Consider the following 23,741-nt stretch of genomic DNA (forward strand, 5'->3'; position numbering starts at 1 on the left):
TTCAGTCTTAATTTAAAATAAAATTGTTTAAAAAATGAGAGAAGCCATTCTTAAAAAAGACCTTGTATTTTGAAGACAAGTAGTGCTTACAAAGGTATTTCTCTTTTCAGTGAAGACATTGACGGTCCCATTCCGATTGACATACTGTATGTACAGTTAATATCAAATTCACCCCCGGTACTACCTCCCCCAGACTGCACAGTCTTTACACAGTCCAAGTGACACATAATTCATCAGTTAAGAAAAGGTGAAGATGGTCACATGCACAACTTCTTCCCACTACACGGATTCACACCGCCTTGTCAAAAGAGTCCATGAATTAGTACAAAAAAAAAAAAAACAACAATGACTGAATGACGAGATTGTTTTTATTTTTCCCCTCTGCTCTTGTCCTGAGAGTCAGAGGCTCCACCAAAAGTCTCTTCTACCAGCCGGCTCCCACGTGGCATCCAGTAGTCTCCAGGACACGCTGCCGCAAACCTCACCACCACCTTCTCTCCCACACCTTCGTACTGATAACATGACAGTCAAGGGTGCTGGTAGAATGTTAAAGACACGCTGAAGACGAAAAGGCTCCAGGCTCTTTGAACCGCCGCCGCTGAGAAGCTTCTAAGCAGCTTCAGGAAAAATTTCTAAGCTCAGCATTTCTTCACAGAAGAAACTCCCCGCGTTCATGGCCGGTGGAACCTGGAGAGAGATGCATACAGAGAGACTGTGTAAAGGAAGGTGCCTTTGTCTTTGCACCCGGCTATTAACACAGCCATTAATCAATTCTGTGGAGCTGTTTTTAGCGGTGTCATTAAATGCACCTCCTGTCCTCCCTCGGGGTCACTGTTACAGCCCACAAGGACCCCGGCTTTCCAAACAAGCCAAGCCAAGGACACCGTGACATTTCATAATTCCTCTCTCCCTGCTACTGCTCGCTCTTCAGAGGACAACCTTCCCCCTCCCCAGTTTAGAAGCACTCCCATCTATCTTTAGCTGCCTGGCACTCTCCGGATGAGCAAGGGGAGCTAAATATAGCCGCCTGCAGCCCAGAATAGAGCAGGCGTGCATTTCCAAGCACACTGACATACACTCCATAACACTGACCTCGTTAGGTGTTTGCTCGAGGCGTGCACTTCCATCTCCGTGCTTTTGAACTCGTTCAGCTCTTTTCGGATGGCAGCCTGTAGGGGAGGAGAGGGGAAAACAGCATCAGTACCGTCCCTAAGTGCATCCTGAGCCGTCGGGGTGCAGCGAAGTGGCAGCAGCAGGAAGGAAAGATATAATCGGAGCTAAAAATTTAAAGAGTAGAGGGGATTTCATGGGATAAGCTGATAACGGCAACATGTGATGCTGACAGTCTTGAGCAATAGGAGCACCAGAATTTGGGGAATTTTTCTTAATCGGACTGACCCAAATAGTCAACTTGTTTTTGTGGCAAGTGGAAGTTAGTGATTAGAGGCAGTTCAAGGGTCAACGTGTGACTTTATTATGATGTGAAAACACAAACACACACCTTGTCTGCCGCTGAGAGACGAGTCCAGGGCTTGTCTGCTCTCCTGTCGTAGTCCTGAGCTTTGGCCACCTCCACATAGTCGCTGAAGCGGATCAGAATCTTTCTGTCTCGTAGTTCGTCTACCGTGGGCCGCTGGTTGAGCTGGAAGACAAAAATCAACAAAAATGTCAAATTTGAATTGGAGAATTTGCTTGATGGTGCCGTGGTATAAAAATATATGGATCTGTGGAGGGTGTACCTTTCTGTTTAGGCGCTGTTTGATCTCCCTTCTCTCCTCCTGCTCTGTCTGGTCATTTCTCTCTGGAAAAAAGAAGACACACATAGAAAATTAGTGATGTCAGAGAACAGGCAAATCAGAGCGAAATCCAGACTAACCCAGCTACTTAAACACCCATTGCTCTCTCTCTCTGTGTATGTAAATATATAGATGAATATAGAAGAGGATTTTTGTTTATAGATAATTTTACTAGCAGTCTGTCCTCTATATTTATTATAAATAAGAAAATGGAGAGGTATTGTGGTGTGCACTCATGCGCTCTCCTGCTGCTGAATAATGTACTCCACTCCAGACTGTCTTATTGTAATGAAACATCCCATATTCCCCTCTTTTATGTGTGTTTTTAAAATCAGATCTTTTACATATCATTTTCATCTGCAGATCTTAGTATTTAATTGATAAAGCAGCAGGTTGGACTCCGGTAACTCACGTTTCAGGATGTTCCGACTCTCCAGCTCCTCCACATTCGGTCTCTGGCTCAGCCTCCTGCGGAGAAACACCAGAACCACGTTTTGAACCATTTTTTTTTTTTCACTTCCAAACTATCTCCGTTCTTCCGTCTCCGTTAAACCGGCTGTAGTTTTTTCACTGTGCGCGTTCTCGAGAGGAATCCCCTATGTTTCCATCTCGCATCCAAACCCCGGCTGTGGTGCTTGGGCAGAGGCGCTCCCCACATCTGGAACAGTCGAGGAAGCGCAGAAAAATATTCTCCCGATTGAGGATTTATTTGTTTCTCCGCCGGATTTATCGGTCGGCTTCAGTTCGCTGCATCTCAGGTGCAGCCGTGGTGCGTTTACTCCTCTCGGCGCCTCGGCAGCGCAGGCTCTCCTCTCTACTATTCGCCACAGGCGCTTTTGAAGTGGGTCGTGATGGGCTGCCGGGGCGCGACTCCCCCAGTCTCCCTGGTTACTGCATGCATAATGAGCAGGGGGCGGGGCTTAGCGGCTCCCACTCACGGCATCCCCAGCCTCATCTACGCTGCACTACACACTCACCACTGTGTCGCACCACTTTATTTTTAGTCACGCTTTTTTTCTTTTACAGGAGGTAAAATAATCAGAGGGGTCATGATATAATTGAGGTACTTTTTGTGTCATACTTGATATTTGTGCTGTTTTCAGGCCTAAAATCAGCATAACCAAACACCACATGGCATTTTTACAGAAAGATTCTTCTAAATATTGTATGTACAATTGAGTAAAATTGAAAGTTATTTTTAAAGATATTGTAGCAAACCTGTTGACATGACATAAATCCACACTACTTTATATTAAATAAGTCAGAAAGCCTTGGAGTCTGGCCAGTCTTTTCTTCAGGAGGAAATTACATCATGTGGTCATGTGAGAGGTGTTTTTCTAATGGGGAACTTAAAGTGATTTCTCTTACACAGATACAATTTGTTATTTTGTGTTGTAAAATAACACAGATGACCACAGAAAATCAGAAAATGACTCAGTATGACTCAAAATTATCATAAAAAGAGACAAAACGATGACAAACAGACTTATAATGACCTAAAACGACCACAGAGAGACACAAACTGACAAAGAAACACAAAATGACCAAAAAGTGCTCAAAAAGATACAAAATGACTACAGTAAACCACAAAATGACTCAATGAGGCGCATAATTATATATAAAGACACAAAGTGATGAGAGATACAAAATAATTACAAAAAGTTGCAAAATGACCACAGAGACACACAAAATTACCACAAAACACCTAAAATTACTGCAAACAGACTGAAAATGACCACAAAAATGCACAAAAGGACCACAAAACGACCTAAAATGACCAAAAAGAAATAAAATTAGCTTGAAGACACACAAAACCACCACAAAATGACACATGACCACAAAAATGCAAAAAAAAAAAAATTTGACACAAAATGACCACAGAAAAATGCAAAATGACTCAGTGAGACAGGTACATATCATACAAAGACACAAAATGACTACAAAAACACTTAAAATTATTATAACAGACTGAAAATGACCACAAAAGGCACAAAATGACCTTAAAATACCTGAAATGCCTTAATTGGAAGGTGGTTATTTATTTTACAGTTATTTAGTTTATATTTTAGTGATGTCCTGTCATTTTTTATTCATGAGTGATTGTTTTTTATAATAAATATTTTAGGAATTTGTAAAGACATGATCATAATGAACATAAAAACATTTTTTTTACTTTAATATAATTGTATGCCAGATTTATCCCAAGCACTTCAAAAGTCCCTCAGTTACATAATGACTCAGACTATTCTTGACTCAGTGCTAGAACTTAAACCCATCTGCTACCCATTGGTGTATTATTTTAAAACTTTCCTCACCATCAAAGCATCCAAAAGGTCTCAAAGTTCTTTTTTTTCTTCTCCTAACCAGAATCCCTGTGTACTTTCTATAAATAATAAATGTGAACGGCACAAAGGGCTCTGCTTCAGACAGCATGAGGGACACACCAAAGTGTAGCTCCAGAGGTGGAAAGGACAGAGAGGGCAGAATGCCGCCACACAGCAAGACTCTCTTTATCCCCCTTTACCCCGGCTAACATCGGACACTTTATAGTTCTGTCCTGGAACAGATCAAAGTTAGGTCACATGGACGGAGCCCAGGACACACACCAAGCAGGTGGATGGGAGTGTGTTTGGCATTTCATAGACAGATAAATGACATTAATCTTCTGAAATTTAGCTCTCAGCATCCATTGCATAATTAGCATTTACTTGGGTTTGTTTTCAGACAGAAATATCAGGTGTGCTGTTCTCGCTCTGTTCCAAATCCTGCATTTCTGCTCATCTGTATGAAATAATGAGCACAGCCAAGGCTTTGTTAATTAAGAGTGTGACCAGACATCCAGGAATAGCATGAGGAATAATTCAATAGCCCGACTCCCCCAGTGAATTCCCTTCTGAGAAGTGCAGTAAGAAATGGAGAGCAAACAACCAAGAATTTAAATATTTAGCAAAAAATCAGTATGTGAGAATTGCATCACTTTCTTATTCAGGCTTTTATATGTATGAAAATTAATTCTCCTTTTTGATCAGTGCTGTTTCATGTCTGTTTTATGTCACGTTCTTAAAATCTCACCAGGTGTTAAACAGCCCGACGTGATGTTCCTTTGCTTCACGACTCCCCAGTAAACGACAGAAAAAGCGACAGAGCGTTCCCGCAGCTCTATTTCATTTTAAACAGATGAAACAGAAAATTGCTCCCGAAGCCCCGGCGAACACGACCATCCGCTGTAATATTGACCTGGTGGCCGAGTTGCTTAGCAACAACGCTCTGTATCTTTAAGACGACAGCGTTCCTGCAGAAAATCCTCACCAGTCTCCCTAGTAACACACAAACGGGGATCTCGCTACTACACACAGAGCTGTATGTGCTTTACACAGCATCTATTTATAGCACACACCACTTTGTTTTGTTTTTTTGTCTTTGTGAGCACAATGAAGTAGACATCCCTTTCAATGTTAACCCTCTTGTTGTCCTGCAGGTCAAAATTGACCCGTTTTAAAGTTTGAAAATGTGGGGGGGGGGAAATCTTTTCACAATGAAACTTCTGATGTCCACGTTTTCAACATTTTTGGGAAATCTTTGAACATTTTTTGGTGGAAAAAGAAATGTTAAAAATGTTTCTTAAAACAGTCACAAAAAAATCAACCAAAATCCAGTGAATTTCGCTGGATTTTGGTTGATTTTTTTGGTGAATGTTCTTAAAGAAAATATTAGAAGTTTGACTGATATATATATATATATATATATATATATATATATATATATATATATATATATATATAATCACTTTAGATATTTTTGGGATTTTTTTGGATGATTTTTACTCATTCTTTGAAAATATTTAAAAGAATTTTCTTGCCAAATTTGGTGGATTTAAAAAAAATACCTTTAAGGGAAACTTTAAAGGAATTATTGGAATTTTCTTCCTGAAGGTTTTGCAAATTTTCAGAAATTTGGGATTTTTTTTCTTTTGCTGAATTTTTGGATTTTTTTCAGACAAGGAAACAATATTTGTTGGTGCCTGTAAATGAGGACAACAGGAGGGTTGAACACTATTTTAGTCAGATTTCCAGCCAAATGAATCATAAAACTGCATAACTTTGCTGCTGTCAGGTGGCAGAAGACTGTTCATTTGCAAAGACTGAGAATATCACAACATGAGACACCGAACTGACTCACTGCACCAGTTTTTCACCCACTGCCTTCTCACTTTTTTAAGAAAAGGTATCCCCTAAATACCCCTGATGACGCAGGAACGCCTCTTGGCACAAGGATCTCCATTTGACACTCAGGATGTTCTTCAGTAGAACGAGTTGGAATAGAAAATCTAACGACGCCAACCAGGGGAGGAATTAAAAAACAAACAAAAGACTGAGAAACCAGCGAGTGGGTGGCGGAGGCTTTCGGTCTTTTGTTTCACATGCCAACTGCGCTGAGAAGACAAAATTGGCCATTCAAGGCTTTCTTCTTCTTCTTCCTTTTTCCAAGTACAGTAGCCGGGCCCCCACCTCCTCCTACCCCGCTGATATAACTCCCCGACAGAAGGCAATGCATGGGGAGATGCATTATTGAACAGTGTCAGGAGCTAAGATTAGAAGCAGTGGAGTGCAACTGCAGCACAAGCGCTAGGTGGGGAGTCTCTAAAGATAGAAAGGTCATCTATCTCTGACACCGTGGACAGACAAGGTGACGGCATTTTCTGCTTGATCGGCAGCAAAAAGCAACCGTGTTATTTTTTTGTTTTTTTTGAGCTGTAGATAAGGCGGAGAAAGCAGATCTCGGGTGGGAGTCACGCGGAAATCTAGAGGCGCTTGTGATGGATGGTTTTTGTAATTCAGTGTGAATCCTCGAGGGATTTTTTCCCTCCTATATTTAAGGGATATGAGCTATATATAGCCAGGATTGTCCTCCACCACTGCGCTTGGATTTATTCTGTCTTTCTAAATCAATTTAAACAGCAATAAATCAAAAGGAGGAAATCAATTGAAGCCAGTGCTGTGTAGCAGTGGGGTTTTATGTAACAAGCAGCTTCTATCACTGCTGTGCTACAAGTAGAACCTCTCTGCCTTCAAATAAGAACCCTGCTGGCTCTTATGCAAGCTACACCCATGCTCCATCCTCACCTTTACCTCCACCACTCGCTCAGGGAAGAGGGAAGAGACTTTTTCTTCCTTTTTTTTTATTTGTTCGAGCAACAACAGAACGTTTTCTTCCAGCTAGTCTAAGAATACAGAAGGCAGTATTATTAGGTGTCTCACAGACAGACGATAGATCTTCAGAGAAGGGTGGGCGGCGTTGTGAGCTTGGCTGCGAGTCGCTGTGCAGCCGGTTATGTAACGCTCTGGTGTGCCCCTGTTTCACACGCCGGTGTTAAAAAGCTCGCGTCTTGTGACACTTTCGGGACCACTGCTGTCATTCTTTGGACATTACAGTCCTATTAGAACAAAAACATTCTATTAATACCCTGGCAGAGATGCACTCATGAACATCCATGCTGCTTCTTGTACAAACACATTTCCTGGAAGCACTGACTGTCTCTGCACTTGTTGAACTCCAGAAAATGTGAGAATGACGGGAATTTACTGAACTTGTGCAAAAACTTTCCTGTGACTTTTCTCCATTTAGCCAGCCCGCCGGTTAGAATAGATACGCCATCTCCTCCCCGCTCAGTTCTAGATAAAACGGTTAGGTGTTCAGGTGGAATTTAATACAGAGGCTTCCCAGAATGAGGACTTGCCGTGAGTACAAAGCGTTACACCCGAACAGACTCCTCCGAGCGGGAGCAGATTGCACAAGATGAATCAAGTCTGTGCAGAACAATAAAGTAATCCAACGAGATCCGCCTTGTTATCTCACCTCCACCTACTCCTTAAGTCTTATGTAACTGTAGCAATTAGGCATATAGGTTTGCTCTCCAAAGAAACATCGCCCATGGGACTGCATAGTTGCACCTGCAAAGTGTTTACTCAGTGCAGAATAATATTACGAGATTGCAGAAAAGAGAAGACAGAATGCATGATTCAATCTGGATTACTAAAACAAACAACATTTATTACAAGGGTCAATATATAACTGAGGGACTTTTGAAGTCCATGGGATAAATCTTGCATACATTTTTATCAAAATTTAAAAAATAATGTTTTTTTATGTTAATTATGATCATGTCTTCACAAATTCTATAAATATTTATTATGGAAACAATCACATATTAATAAAAAAATGACTGGATATCACTAAAATGTCAGCTAAATAACTGTCCCAATTTAATAATAACCACCTTCTAATGAGCTAAACAATAATAAAATGAGCTGATTCAGAAAGAGTTTTGATTGTGTTCTTTTTATTAAGTTGAGATAATCATGACAGAGATTTCTTTTTTGGCAGTATATCACATTTTATTGTGAAAATAACTAATTGTATCTGTGTCTGAGAAATCGCTTTCCACTAAGTTCCCCTTAACAGAATCACCTCTCCAGGAAGTGTGTTAATTCCAGATCACATGACCTGCTCCTCATGATGTCATTTCCTGAAGAAAAGACTGGCCAGACTCCAAGGCTTTCTGACTTATTTAATATAAAGTAGTCAGCAGGTTTACTACAATATCTTTATAAATAACTTAAATTTCAGTTTTACTTAATTGTATAGATAATTTGTAGAAGAATCTTTCCGTAAAAATACCATGTGGTGTTTGGTTATAGGTGGCCATGTTGATTTTAGGCCTGAAAACAGCAAAAATGTCAACTATGTTACAAAAAGTCCCACAATTATATATTGACCCACAATCACTCTAAGATTTATCGCTAATACTTCAGGGACACAGATCTCGAGATTTCTTTTCCTTACTTGGCAAGTTTCATCTCAATCTGCTGGCGGATTTCCTGGCGCTCCTGATCGCTCCTTGCTGGGAAGATATTCCTGTCCTCCAGTTCCTGCTTGCTGGGCCTGTTCCGTAGTTTGACGGCCAGCAGCTCCTTCCTTAGCCTGCGAGGAAGTGTGCCTGCAACCACCCAGTGAAACCAGACTGAGGAGACCTTTTGTACAGATTTTCTTGCTTTTCATATCCTAAGACATGCTGTGACATGAATTAAGCCTTCCAATCAGTCATTCCAACAACGTTTAGAACTGCCTAACACTACCTGATCATTTAGAAGTATTTGAACTGAGAGACTTTTAAAACATTTAGTTATGTACTGTAGCACACTGGACTTGAAAATAAACTTTGAGATCTTCGAGAATCTTCGCATCCAGATTCACTGTTTCAGGTAGCAAGTAAAGTAAAACAATGAGGACATAGAGGCATTTTGGTGACCCTTTTGGAAACATGCCGTTACATTTTAAGGGTATGAATGTATTTAAATCAACATTCGGTGAGGGAAATAGTGTGTCTTAAGCTGATAAATGCTCCACTGTTTCATCAGCGAGTTGCTAAATTTGTCTTCAGGTTGGTGGGCAGGCAGTGTGCTGAGAGTTTTAAGAGCTTGTTGGCGAAAGCGGTGACCTATTGTGCTTGGAAATTAACCAAATTAGTAAAGTAGTGGAAGTTTAAAAGAAAGCACACCAAAATGAGCTGAGGGGAAGTACAAATTTGGGTGTTAAGTCTGTGTGGGTACGTCCCTGTGGACAGATCCTCTTCCATTACACACACTTAATGGACTTAGAGTGTTATTAATAGAAAAAAACAATCATTTGTACAGTTGTTGATGGTGAAAACTAAGTGACGCAACAGTAAACGTGGGAAAAGGTGGTATCCAGGATAGAAATATTGACTGATACTGGTTGCTAGCTATGATAGTGCTTTGAAACAATGTTCAAATTAGAGCAAATGTACGAATTTCAAACTAACTGTCATCATTTCATTTCAAAAGTGTTATGTACAATGCAGACCTAATATGCACAAAGATTCTAAAGGCTAGAACCTTAGTTTTCAAGGTCCCATTTTATGGCCTTTTTCAGCAAATTAATCAAATTACTAGCTCAGCTCAAAATACTGTAAATATGGTTCATTTTCCCATGACTGTATAACTCCTGGTTTTAACCCTGTTCTAGACGGTTTGTTTCAGTGTCTGTAGCTACTGCTGCTGTCCACGTCCCCTTCAGGAAGAAGACTCTCTCTGCATACATGATGACGGCCAACATTAATCTAAGCCAGGCATGAACTAACCGTGACGTCACCCGTTGGTTTCAACGCCGAGAAAATGAAGCCCGGATTTTGCTACTTCCTGGTCGCCATTTTGGATTTTTTGGAGCCAGTGACGTAAAAAGCGTCATCAAACAGACTGGACCGGAGAGCAACTAGGGGCAGGACCAGTCTATGGGCGGGCCAGACTGAAGCCAGACTGCTGAAAGCCTCGCCCTAAAGGATTTGTCAGTCATTCCAGACAAGACTGTCTATCAAGTATAGCCACGCCCCTGGCTCTGCCAACTTTAACGATTTATTTAAAATTCAGTATTGATTTATTTTTAGATCGGCCACCTGATCTCTCATTTTGACCATGAAAACTAACGAGAAACAAGAAGTTTTACCAAACTTGGACCGCCCGGCGACAAAGATGACCCCTGTGACCTTGAAAATGAGGTCACGGTCACCAAATTCGAACTTGACCTGTGTCTTATTATGGTACACCTGTGTACCAAATATGGTGAGGCTATATCAATATTCTATGGAGTTATCGTGCGGAAACCAAAGTGTTACAGACAAACACGTAAGCAAGCAAGCAAGACCATGCAGGTGAAAACAATACCTTCCGGCAAATGCAGTTTTGCCGGGCAGTAAAAAATCCTGAGCTGTAGAAAATCAGTCTATCAAATTTTATTTTTTCCGGTGATGAATTGGGGTCTATGGAGCAAAAGCTTTTTGGAGCCAACCCGAGCGGACGGGCGGGATATTGCAAGTTTTTGACACTTCCCGGTGGGCTTCATTTGTGGAGCCAGATGCTACGTCCATCTTTATATACAGTCTTTGATCTAAGCCCGTGTGTGAGACCAGGACTTTCATTTGCTTCCCACTTTCTAATCATTTTACATGGAAATGTAGCAGAATTCTCAGCACATCTGTTGTCTTTAACTCGTGCGTCTGGTGAGTTTGTCACAGCTATAAAATCTGTATTTTAGCAGAGCATCAGCTTGAAAAAAGTGAGGATTATGTCACTTTTTTGTAGCTCGATGACTGTTGATTAATTTATGGGTAAAATTCTTACCGGCTTGTAAAGCTGGAGGGTCGTCTAGTTTAGATTTTGACTCTTTGGGACCTTAATGTCACGTTTTAAAGCTCTATAACCCACCGGAGATGACGGACTCGTTCCAGCCGTCCAGGTCCGTGGGGAGGCCCGAGGTGTTGGAGAAGCACTGGTCCAGCCGCACGTTCTCCTTGTTCTCCTCGGCCTCCTTCTTGGGCCAGTCGGAGCCTCCGCCTCCCACACAGCTGCCCCCAGGAACGACGTGTGTTGGTTCTCCGAGCTGCAGGAGCGAGAGAGGCGTCCGTCAGAACACCAGAGCCGAGGGGGTGATCCCTGCTCACACCCTTCATGGACGCTGAGGAGACACGGGTAGGAGGAAAGTTCAGCTCAATTCAAACTACTATTAATGCCACTTGGGAAAATTCATTTAAAGCAGCTTGTTGCATGTTACACAATAAAGTACAGATATGCTCACGAATCAGAAAGGCTTAGAACAGTATAAAATACAAAGTATGCATAGATACAATAAATACCTATTTAAAATATATAGATAAACAGTAGAAAGTCATGTCCTAAAATATGAAAATTTGTAGAATAAGTATGAGCATAAAATGTGAAATGTGCATACACTGTAACAGTAATGGAGCTATATTTTTGTTATTGGACAGAGAAGTAGTTTTTATAGTTATTACACATAACTGAGTGTTAACTCCAAATTTAGTTAACTGCTAGTCCATGTGCATACACATCTACATATGCATCATCATTAGCAGACCCTTACACATCACAATAATACAAATTTAATGCACAAAACATGATAAAAGTCAACGTTGCATCGCTACCAGTGAAGTATTTAACCATTGTGTTGTCTACGGGTCTAAAATGACGCGGCTACTATGTTTAGTAGCGTCTAAATGACCTTTTTTTCTACTTGAAATTCCTCTTATTGTTGTAGGTTAAGCACCTTGTGAGTGGGAGCAATGATTCAAAGTATTTGCTGAGCTTCCTCCTGAATCAGCTCTTTGATAGCGCTCTTTTCCCAGAGACACTGGTGTGACTCTCCAGAGAAGTGATTGAAAGGTCTTTGCAGGTCCAGTGTGCATTTTTTTCTCCATCGGACTAAACCTGTTGTATCTCTTAAATACTTCACAGATGTGTAATGTACAAAGCTCTGACAAACAAACAAAGGGGCGTCCATTACTGCATGTAATCTGATGAACTTTCTCAATGACTGCATGGACTTATCAATCACAAATAATGTACTTTCCCAACTCCATCTACTCGACTACCATGCCCTTCTGCGCTGTTTGTTGTCTGCAGCAACACAGATTGAATTGGTCAAACAAATGAATTTCCTCCGCCCAATGTTATAGGGACCAGCTCAGCTGTTAAGTGTTGCTCATAATTATCCCTCAATATAAAAAAAGACAATATTTCACACATTTTGTGAGGATATGCAAACTTATGAGCATAACTGTATCTTGTGATACAGAGAACAGCAGTCAGTATGAAACGTGTGTAACGTACTACGATAAACAACAAGTAAAGACATAGCACAGTGTTTTTAATTCTATAAAAGAAGCATAGTCCAGTCAGGTTGAATATGAATCTTGTGGGAAAGTTTGTGGCCAAATTCAGATCCAAAGTTTTTGAGTAATTGTAATAGTAAGGTGGAAAAGACCGAAATTTGAGGTCGATAGTTCACTTTTTCAGGAAAGCACCAAATTTGGTACAGACATAGTATATGACCATACCATTGATTTAAGAGGAGTACCCCAAAAATCTAAGCCCCCTGGTGGCCACCATCTTGAATTCAAATATGGCCGCCTTGCTAAACCTATTTATGTGCTATCTCCCTTAATACGGCAGATACAAAGTTACTTTCAAGATCTACCCCCATTGTTTAAGGGTCTACGGATTCAATAAAGCCGTTTATAACAGTGTTATATATAAAAGCCACCAGGGGGCTTAGATTTCTGGGGTACTCCTTTTAAATCAATTGTATGGTCATATACTATGTCTGTACCAAATTTGGTGCTTTCCTAAAAAAGTGAACTATCATTTGACTTCTCCGCCTAACTATAAATAGAAAAGAAAAATGACAGCTGGAGTGGAGCCCACAAATAAGAAAATTACAAAACAATATGCACTGAAATACTGAGTGGGAAAAACAGCCCATGAACAGAGCCCTGCAGCCATCCCACAGTGTCAGTAAGAGGCGACATCTAACATTTGCCGTTGGCTGGAAGACTCACCTCTCTTGTCTGTTCTTGGAGGCGAAGGCTCTCTGCAGCTCCTCCATGATGCAGCTAGGGGGCATCGGATGGTGCATCATATTGCCTATATGCGGGGACCCTGAGGGGTTGGCCAGGGGCCCTCGTAGCGGCAGGGTCATCGAAGCCAGGCTCTCTGTGGCCCTGGGTGGTGGGAGCTCCTTGGGGAGGTAGGAGTTGGGCAGGTGAGTGGGGAGAGACACCGGGCCTGAATCTGACGGCAGAGGAGGAGGAGGATGGTTAACAGAATCTCTTTTTATCCTCAGATTTAATGGAGTTTATCTTAGGATGCTGAGCAGGAAGTTTGTAAACACATTTACATTTTTACTAATTAGACTCTGTGGAACAATTCACCGGAACATCTGGGGGAAAAGCATTAACAAGTTTTCCTGAAAAGAAATGCAGGAGAGAAAGAGTAAACCTCTTGCCAATTTGCAATCTACAGCCTTGTTTTTTTTTAATTTTCTATTGAATGGCTAAAAAAGTGTCTCAGCCAAGTCAGCATGTCTTTTTACATGAGTTTTTCCATTATGTGCCACTTCACACTTTATTTTTAACAGTGTGAGAAGGAAAAAATGTACTTGACTGCATTTATTTTTTAGATAATATATCTAAAAACATGTTAAACATATTTTTGCACAAGAAAACACCCTGTTAAAGAATAAAACAGTAGTTTAACTTAGCATAGTATAACTCAAAGCATAACTTTTGGTTTTGTTGGTGCTTAACGTATGTTTCCAGCAGATCATAATGATTGAATAATTATTTAGTTATTGGCCTTTGAAATTTGATAAATATGATACATTTTCAAACAAAAGTGTTATTGTAGCCCCAGACATCTATTTTAAGTATATATATCCATATGTATCCACATTTCCCATTAAAATACAGCCTTTGATGATATTTCACCAACTTTTGAGGCCTCTAATATCAGGAGAATCTGTCATGTGCAAAGTATTATCAGTCATCTTTGAGTTTTATGCCTTTCTGACATGTCAGACTAACATAAAAATGGAACATTGGGCTAGAGTCATTTAATCATTTTGTTCTGCTGGAAACACTTTTGTGTGTTATTTCTGTGGGAGGTATATTTCTGGAGATACTGAAGCCTTAAAATGGCTTGCCAGATAAGATGTTGGGGGTTTTTTGAGAGTGAAATTACAAAAATTTCCCAATTTTTAAAAATTCTGAGACGGTGGAGTAGCACTGATCTGATTTGACATGGACTGACCCCGTTAACAGTTCAGAGCTAAGTTAAGTAACTGTTCTATTCCAAAGGTCAAAAAAGGCACATTTTTAAAATATCTGACTAAAAGAAGTCAAACTTTGCTGTTTCATAATTTCACCAACCCTCAAATTTTCTGTGTCTTATGACTGTTTTGATCCTTTCATCATCATTCAAGGAAGATACAAAGAAACCTCCGTGCTCTTTAGTTATTTATTCTTTATTTTAAACTGCAGCAGAAACAGCCACTATGTGAATGTAAATATAATGCATCTTAATCAAAACGACCCTCCAAGCACTCACCGTCTCCTGCGCTCAGCTGGGGCAAAAGTTTTGGAGGTACTTGTGGTGGGGAAGTTCCAGGAAGAATCTCCTCCTCCGATCGCTCTTCCATCTGTTCTCCCAGATCCTGCAGCCCCTCAGGTAAATCCCCAGCAGGGTGCACCTCCTCATTTCCGTCCTCGTCGGGTAGTGGTACATTCTCCTCCACCCGGTCACAGTCCTGGAGAGGGGCAGCTACTGAAGGGCAGTAAAGGAGGAAAAACATGTTGAAAAACTGTAAATTTAAAGGAGTTTCACGGCTCAAAATAAGATATAATGTAGCTGGAAAGAGCTTATAACTATGGAAACTACATGAACTATGACTGGTGGAACCAAACCTGAAACAAATTAAGAGAAGATTGGACAATAAATAAGAGTGATTAGACGAATGAAATGTAATTTGGTGAAGCTGCTTGTTTGGAAAGGGGATCCAAGAAATCAATTTTAACTAAGTTACCCATCACAAAAACACTTCTCAAGGAAGTGTGTTAATTCCAGAGCACATGACCTGCTCCATTTGTTTCTTTTTGTCTCTTTTTCAGCCTGTTTGTGGTAATTTTAGATGTTTTTGTGGACATTTTGCATCTTTTTGTCGTTATTTTTTGTCTCTCGTCATTTGTTTCTTTCTGTGATAATTTTGTGTCTCACTGAGTCGTTTTGTGTTTTCATTTGTCATTTTGTGTCATTTTTGTCATATTGTGCCTTCTACAATACTACGTCTACTACAATATCTTAATAAATAACTTTCAATTTCAGTTTTATTCAATTGTATATATAATATTTAGAAGAATATTTCTCTAAAATGCCATGTGGTCTTTGGTTAGAGTTGATTTTAGGCCGGAAATCAGCAAAAATGTCAGCTATGATACAAAAAGCCCCACAATTATATATTGGCCCACATATTTGTTTTACCATTTATAACTCTTTCTACAACGTCAAACTATTTTTTATTCTATTTTTTATCCTACCAGTCTTTGTCTTATAAAAATACATGTACTGTATTGGACGATGACATTCATTTGCCTCTGCTGCCCTCTATTGGTACGTATAGAAAATAGGTTTGCACATAATCACCTCAGTTTTATCATTTTGTGGGTTGCACAAACACAAAATCTTTGCAGCCAATTCAAACCTTCACTTATGACGCATACATAAAGCATTAATTTAATTACACCTCAGCATCGATAGGTTATTGTCAGCTATTGTTGTCAGGAAGCGGAATAAAACCCCTCCCTTTATATCCACACTGGTGTCGAGCATCTCATCAAATCGACTGCAGCAATCTTATACAATCTCCCATCGATCTCTTCAAGCTGAGCTAAAGACATCTAGCCACTTCACGGATCCATTTCCCCTCATCTGTTGCTGTTGCACTTCCATAACGTCCATTGATCGGTTGACACCGAGTGCGGCGAGAGACGGTCGCACCTGAAGGGGGGCGCTCCTCCTCGGGACCGAGGTATTCCACGCTGCTGACGGTGAGGTTTGGATTCAGAGGGCCCCCGAAGCCTCCCAGCAGGACTCCACCGTCGGAGCAGCAGCCCTGGGTGGGGGAGCTGGGGTCGTGGCATAGAAGGCCACTGGATAATGCTACATCTGTGGATGGAGAAGAGGAAGAGTTCCTGTTAAATCAGGTAGTACCAGAGAAAGACCTGTTTTGATTGGTTTATTGCTGAGTGTATTCATTCTCACCTTGAAGACATAGAACTGAAAATACAGTTGAAACCAGAAGTTCAGACTTCAGACACATAACGGGGTTTTTTTTTCTCACTGTCTGACATCAAGTCAGACTAAACTTTTCCTGTTTGAGGTCAGTTACAATTACAAACAGAAAATATGTCATTAGATTTTACATTTTTACTCGATGGATAACCTGAGAAACACGACAACAGACCTCTAACGTGACCAGCTGTGATTTGCCTTAATGACATTCACTCTTTCAGTCACCTTGATTTAACGGCACTCTCCATTACAGCAAGAGCATCACATTTAGCCGTGAGTTCAGCAAATATAACGGCGCTTTTAAAAGCACAAGGTGACTGGAACCAATCAATATCAGTATTATTATCAGCTTCAAGTGGAATGGAAACGTGACAGACGGATGTTGTTGTGCAGGAATTCTACAAAATCCATGCCTTCATGCTAAGTAGAAAATGTGGAGTTTAGTTTTACAGCTTTGTCTCATGTGGCTGAAAAGTTTCTCGAGCCACTGTGGGATCTTTGATGAGGCTTACTGCTGTCCTGAGGGTATTTTTAGACCCTCGAAGACTCCTCTAAATATCCTGATGAACACAATATTCCATCTACACGCTCACAAAAGTACATTTTGAACCCTCCTCCAGTCCCTCAGATCTTTAGGACACCTCTCCTTGCTCATTAAACAATGTAAAACAAACAAAGCATTGTTTTTATCACTTATACCTGCTTGTATTGGTTTTATTTACTGATATCCTAAATTTTCAACAAAAAAAAGTACAAAAGGAGCAAAAAAACGTGTTATTTCTGGCCTGGTGAAAAGGAAATTTAGTTACAACAAAAGAAACTGAGTTAGAATCTTTTTTTTATTGTACACCAGATGTCATATCATTTTATCTAGATGGTTAGAAGAGACTTTGTTTGATGAGATATAAAGACAATGTGATGCTTAGCACTGAGATAGTGTAGAAATGTAATACTTATACATGAAAGACACACACTTTGATGGATGTAACACAGTTATTTCAATGTTTTAATATATGTGATTAAGTTTATAATATTGCACTTTCATTCTACATAAAATATTCTAATTGATATTGTCATACTGACTTGGCCCTATTAAAATCATGCATTTCTCTAAGAACAAAATTAAAAAGTAAAGGTATAGAATTCTTCTTTGGGCGTCATTATAAATTGACGAGATGATTCAATTTCAAACGCTTCAAGCACGACTTGCCACGTCTTTTCACCCACACCCTCTCATTATCTCCTAACCTAAAGAGATGTGTGTGTGAATCTATAGCATCCCCTTCACCCTCCACCCAAACGCCTGCCCCCTACCTGTGGAACTCTGCTTGAGCTTCTCGTTTTTCTTTTTCCTCCACTTCCAGGGCTTGAAGATGCGACCCAGGGTGGCCAGCTTGCTGTTGCGTCGGATGGGTGGAGTGTGCACCCCGGACACCAGGCAGCCAGTCCTCAGCACCCTCTGCTGGTCCACCACTTCTACTGCAGCGACAGCGGAGAGACAGCAGGAGAAGAAGAAGCCCGGAGAGAAAGGTCGGGAGGATTTACAGGAAGATGAAATGGGGTGAGGGGTGTGCAGACGAACAGGATCAAAAAACAGGAGGGGGGGAAAAAATGGCAAAGGGGAGCGGGAGTGTGTTGAAAGTGTGGGGGTGGGTGGAGGAAAAAAAATCAGTCAGACATGTGGAAAAGTTGGTGAAAGGAGACAGAAAGGGGGAGAGAGAGAGAAACAAGGGGCCCAATTAGTACGCTCACCTCACTGAATAAACCATGATGGAGTCCGAGTGCTGTGAACAGATTGAATTAGAAAGACTGATCTGATTAAGGCACACTCCCTTATTTTCCCCCTGAATCCCCTCCGTCAGAGTCAAAATAGCTCTTCTATCACCTTACACAATTTTTAAGGTACAAAAGCACACAGACAGGATTACAAGACTAGAAAAAATATAATTCCCTGGAGACCAACAGGTGTACCAGACTTCCTGTTTTATCACGAACAGTGTTAGCTTCAGCTGTCTGGTAAAAGAGTTGATTATTTTAGTCACAGAAGGTATCAGAAATCCATGCGACATATCCCAGAATGCAACACATATAACACCAGTGACATGCTCGGTGCAATGCTCCCCAAGCTTTACCGGTTTTTGTTTCTATATCATGTGTTGGTGTAGCCTCCAAGATACAGGAAATCATCGATTCTGATCCATCTAGAGCTGAATGTCTCCTCAGATGTTGGGTTGAGGTGCATGAACTTCGTCCAGTCGGTCTTGTTTCTCGCTCTACCCGATGCAGAATATCTTCTGCTTCGCTCAGAGTGTTTTCCAGACGGACAATGTCATCTGTGAATGCAAGTTCTGGGAGGACTTCTTCAGGGAGTCTTCTGCTTTCTTTAGGCTCAGACCATCGGAAGGCATGGTTGCATTCCTCCATGCATGGTCTAAGAAAATGACGAAGAGCAAAGGTGCTAGAGGGTACTGAGGTGTCTATGGAGAAGAGATCTGTGTTGACCTCAGGATTCTTGATGGTTGACAAGCGTGGATGTGAGACAGTAGAATTTGGAACGTTTTGTTTCTGTCAACTGAGTTGAATGCCTTCTTGTGTTGCCCTTTCATTGCTTCAACGAGAGGAGGAGAGATTCCATGTGCCAGTAGGATTTGGAAAATTTTGCTTCTGTCAGTTGAAACCAGTATTGCTTCCTTCTTGTGGTTTAATACCTCCTCAACAATTCTTCTAAGAGCGAGGATGTGTTGAGTAGTTGAGTGAGATTGCCTAAATCAGGAATGTCAAACTCATTTTAGTTCAGGAGCCACGATCAGCAAAATCTGATCTCTAGTGGGTCGGACCAGTAAAATCACAGCATAGTAACCTATAAATAACCACAACTCCAAATTTTTCCTTTGCTTTAGTGCAAAAAAGAACATTCTGAAGACGTTCACATTTAAGAAATTATCTTTTTACGAAACATTATGAACAAACTGAAATTTGTTAAGAAAATTAAGTTCAATTTAAACAATATTATGCCTCAGTGTCAACAAAAAAATGACCAAAAAAAGAAATAAAATGACAAAAAAATACACAAAAACACAAGCGAGACAAAACGGAAACACAAAACGACAAAAACATGAGACGAACGACAAAAGTCAGACAAAAAAAAGACACAAAATATTACAAAAATTAGACACAAAATGACAAAAATGAGACAAACATAAAACAAAAAGAGACAAAAAATTAGACAAAACAGTCAAGGTGACAAAAAATTAGACAAACGACACAAGTGAGACAAAAAACACAAAACAACAAAAACAACGAATAAAGCAAAACAGAAAATGACGAAAATAAGACAAAAAGCACAAGCGAGACAAAACAGAAACGCGAAACGACAAAAACATGAGACAAACGACAAAAGTCAGACAAAAAAACAACACAAAATATGACAAAAATGAGACAGAATGAACAATCTAGAATTTTACTTTATGATCTTGATGGTCTACTTCATGGTCTTGAAATTATTTTAAATTTATAGTCTTACAAATTTACAATCTGCAGTTAATGTCTTCTGTCATTTTTACACTTTACAAAGTCGTCCCCCGGGCTGGAATAGACCTTCTGAAGGGCCGGTTTTGGCCCGCAGGCTGCATGTTTGACACCCGTGGCCTAAATCCATTGTGACCTGGGTGGAGTAGATCGTACACAAAAGTAGCGTGAAATTCATCTAATTCAGTTTTATATACAAAACACATAAAAACAAATGGACATGCGCAGCGATATAAGGGTACAGCCGGTGTTCTTATTTCACTTTTTGTCATCGATGAGCTGCCCCCATCTACTGGGCTACTATCCCTGCACAATTCTCTGTCTTTAAGGGAAGCTTGCATCTGAATGAACGATGGCTGTGACTCATATCAGGAAAAGTGTTGGTCTCCAGATTCATGTGCGCACATCGCTGCTGGGTTGCATGCATCTAGCTACAAAGAGAGCCCAAAAAAGGGTGGAAATGTACAATAAATGCCGTGTATTTAAGAGCTGCATACGTCAGTGTGACAAAAAACTGAAAGCCCTCGCAAGGCAGATATCTTTGTTCAAACGATCAGCTGAGGAGGAGGAGGCAGGGAGCTTTGCGATGCGGGGTGTCGGGGAGGAAGGAGAGGGGAGATTTGCAGAGTGGCTCGGGGTGTGATGGAGGAGGGAGGATACAGCTGACTCTGTTTCATGCTGGTGTGCAGCTTTTGCTTCTTCCCAGAAGCACATGGGTAGGGAGTGATCGGCGGGGAGGAGAAAAGAGAGGAAATTCAAAAGAGAAAGTGAAAGGAACAGAGAGAGGAGATGGAAAGTAACGGTCAGACAGAAACCAGAGGAGATTATGACATTAAAGCGGGTAATTTCTAGTCTGTCGTTTGACCCTAGAAGTTCACGGAAACGGGGTCAGTCGACCACGTCCGCCCGTCTCACCGTGTTATCATCACCGCTGTCACACATGCAGCGTGGCAGAATTCAGGTCAAGCTTGAAGGAAACGCACCCAGTAAGAAAAAAAAAAAAGAAGAAAGCTTAAGAGAAGGAAAAGGGGGGAGTAGGACGGGTGAAGGCGTTGTGTCTGTGTGTGAGCGAGGAGAGGAGGTGGGGTCAGGCCCGCTGCTGTTGCCATGGCGACCACATCCAGATGCTGCGGCAGCAGTGGGAGCCAGGAAAAGGGGGGAGGAGGAGGAGGAGGAGCGACTCAGACTGTAGCTTAGAGGAGGGAGGAAGGGGGAGAGGAGAGAAGAGAAGAGGAGCCCCCCTGCACAGACGAGCCAGTGGCAGCAAAAAAAAAAAAAAAAAACCCAGATGCATTGTGGGTAGGCGGTGAAGCCACATGGAGGACGAGATCCGTCTGAGGGAAGAAGACGGAAAGGAGGGAGGGAGGGAGGAGAGAAGGGGTATTCCAGGGAGAAGAGAGAGGCGAGAAGTGGAGGTGGGAGGGGGCTGTTGCTATACGGAAGAGCTAGCAGGAGAATCTGGCCTCGTCCAATCACGGAGCGGCTATTTATAATGCATATCAAGTAACTCTTCATTTTTCATAGAAGGGGCGGCTGATTCGGGGGGGCGGGGGGGGGGGGGCAGCAGTCTGGATGGGAATTAGTTGAAAAAGTGGAGATTTACATTATCCGCCCCTGTGCGCCGGGGACATATCGAAATGTGTGTCAGATAAGCATGAATGGACGACACGCGCCATGATGTGCCATTCTAATTAATATGCTAATGCAAATAGGATTTATTAAACCCATGTGTCGTGCTCATGTAGCGGCCTGTTTGCTGCGGTCCTCCCTAACACCAGTAATTCCAGTCATCACTGCTTTGAATCCCCAGCAGGAAACACAACATAATTCATAAGTGAGCTCAGGAATGCAGGCAACTGTACCCCGACTCCTCGCTGCATTAATACATTTTGAGCTCAGAGGTGATTTAAGAGCCGAATAAAGTTGGCAATATGATAATGTGACTTGGCGCCACCAGAGACCACACCCCACTTAACCAGCTTGTCAGCACATTCGGGAGCACCGGAGATCTCCCCCACATATATACACCGAGCACATCCCCCCCTCCAGAGATCACAGAGGGAGAGCGAGCCCACAACAGCAGCAACACGCCTCCTGTTAAAGCACAGGGAAACGAGAGGCAAACTTTAAAAGAGATAAATGCCTCGTCAACGATGAAGTGGCAAACGCTCGGTTCTGCTCTGACACAAAAAGCAAAAGCATTGAGAGAGCAGTGAATACCCCACATCTGTTTGTGGCCTATTCAGACTTTTTGCAATGAAAGGGAATCACACCGAGTAGAAGGATGATATCAGCGGCTTAGTTTCAGCCGTGAGGTTCTGTGAAGCGGAGCCTTGCTTTCTCGAATCACCCGATAGACTCGTCTAATGAGTGTGTTTTTAAAGCTCAAAGAAAAAAAAGACAAGTCTGAATAAAGCGGCACTCCAGCATTAACACAGGAGTTTACACTGATAGAAATTAGGCCGGTAACAGTTGTGCATTATTTGACTGCTTCACAAGCCGGTGTTTAAACCTCAAACACAATCAGACATCTGGAGCAAAAGCGGAAAGGCCTTGAAGATAGTATTTGTCCTTCAAGTTACAGTACGATTTACTGTATGGATAAAAACAGATCAAGTCTTGCACTAAAAAGCTCCTTATATAGCTGATTTCTTAGCTTTGTCAGACAATTTAAAGAAATGGTGTGTCTGTCAGTCCGAGCAATCTCTTTCCACTAAGTTCCCCGTTCCAAAGACTCCTCTCCAGGAAGTGTGTTAATTCCAGATCACATGACCTGCTCCACATGATGTCATTTCCTCCTGAAGAAAAGACTGGCCAGACTCCAAGGCTTTCTGACTTATTTAATATAAAGTAGTCAACAGGTTTACTACAATATCTTTAGAAATAACTTTCAATTTCAATTTTACTCAGTTGTTTATATAATATTTAGAAGAATCTTTCTGTAAAATCCCATGTGGTGTTTGGTTAGAGGCGGCCATGTTGATTTTAGGCCTGAAAACAGCAAAAATGTCAACTATGATACAAAAAGTCCTGCATTTATACATTGATGCATTATCAGTAAATTTCCATTGTTGTCACTAGAAAATCACAGTACAGGCCCACAGAGCCAAGCACCTCCAAACCAAACCAGTGTCTAAAAAACTAAAATATGAGTCCCTGCACATCCTGAACGCGTGCTTCACTGCTCCTACAACAGCTATAAATAACATCAGACCTACACTTGACTTCTATCATCCCTTCAGACCCCGCCAAACCTCGGCTTCTCGCCCCGGCTCCCTCGCTCCTTCCACCCAGGCGGCCGACAACGTGCCCTTGAACGGAGCACCTCCTTACCCGCTGCCACGCCGGCTAACCTCCTCGCTTTTACCCCCCTGGCTTTGCAACTGTGCTACCATCTGTCTGTAGCCCCGCTGCCTCGGGGGCCCGGCCACAGTCAGGGCACACAGTTAACAACTCGCAGGGAGACGGCGAGGAGCAGAAGGGCTGAAGCAACGTAGGATGACAGGAGCGTGAATGAGAGGAAGAGTTCAAGAATGGTGTGGTCATCTGCAGAGTGATTTATTCAAAAATAATAATGAACATCTGCACCAAATGGCTCCTTTCAGGCTCGCTCCACATGGCAATATCTCAAACACTTCACCTCACGAAGCAAAGAAGCCGACACTACGCACAGATTTGCATACAGATATCCACTGAACTT

The 23,741-nt window shown here is 41.5% G+C and overlaps 1 protein-coding gene across 1 annotated transcript in view; it reads right to left on the reverse strand.

Annotated features, from left to right (window-relative positions):
* Positions 1-47: 47 nt before the first annotated feature.
* The window catches only part of phactr3a (phosphatase and actin regulator 3a), a 50,810-nt gene continuing 27,116 nt past the window's right edge, over positions 48-23,741 (reverse strand). The window contains 12 exon segments of the mRNA XM_051950199.1: positions 48-687; positions 1,093-1,169; positions 1,502-1,642; positions 1,740-1,801; positions 2,209-2,264; positions 8,640-8,793; positions 11,078-11,224; positions 11,227-11,327; positions 13,228-13,459; positions 14,774-14,989; positions 16,220-16,387; positions 17,828-17,992. Coding sequence (XP_051806159.1) covers positions 672-687; positions 1,093-1,169; positions 1,502-1,642; positions 1,740-1,801; positions 2,209-2,264; positions 8,640-8,793; positions 11,078-11,224; positions 11,227-11,327; positions 13,228-13,459; positions 14,774-14,989; positions 16,220-16,387; positions 17,828-17,992 — 1,535 coding nt within the window. The 3' untranslated portion in view covers positions 48-671.

The sequence above is a fragment of the Acanthochromis polyacanthus genome, chromosome 6 (genome assembly GCF_021347895.1).
Source record: "Acanthochromis polyacanthus isolate Apoly-LR-REF ecotype Palm Island chromosome 6, KAUST_Apoly_ChrSc, whole genome shotgun sequence".
Classification (NCBI taxonomy): domain Eukaryota; kingdom Metazoa; phylum Chordata; class Actinopteri; family Pomacentridae; genus Acanthochromis; species Acanthochromis polyacanthus.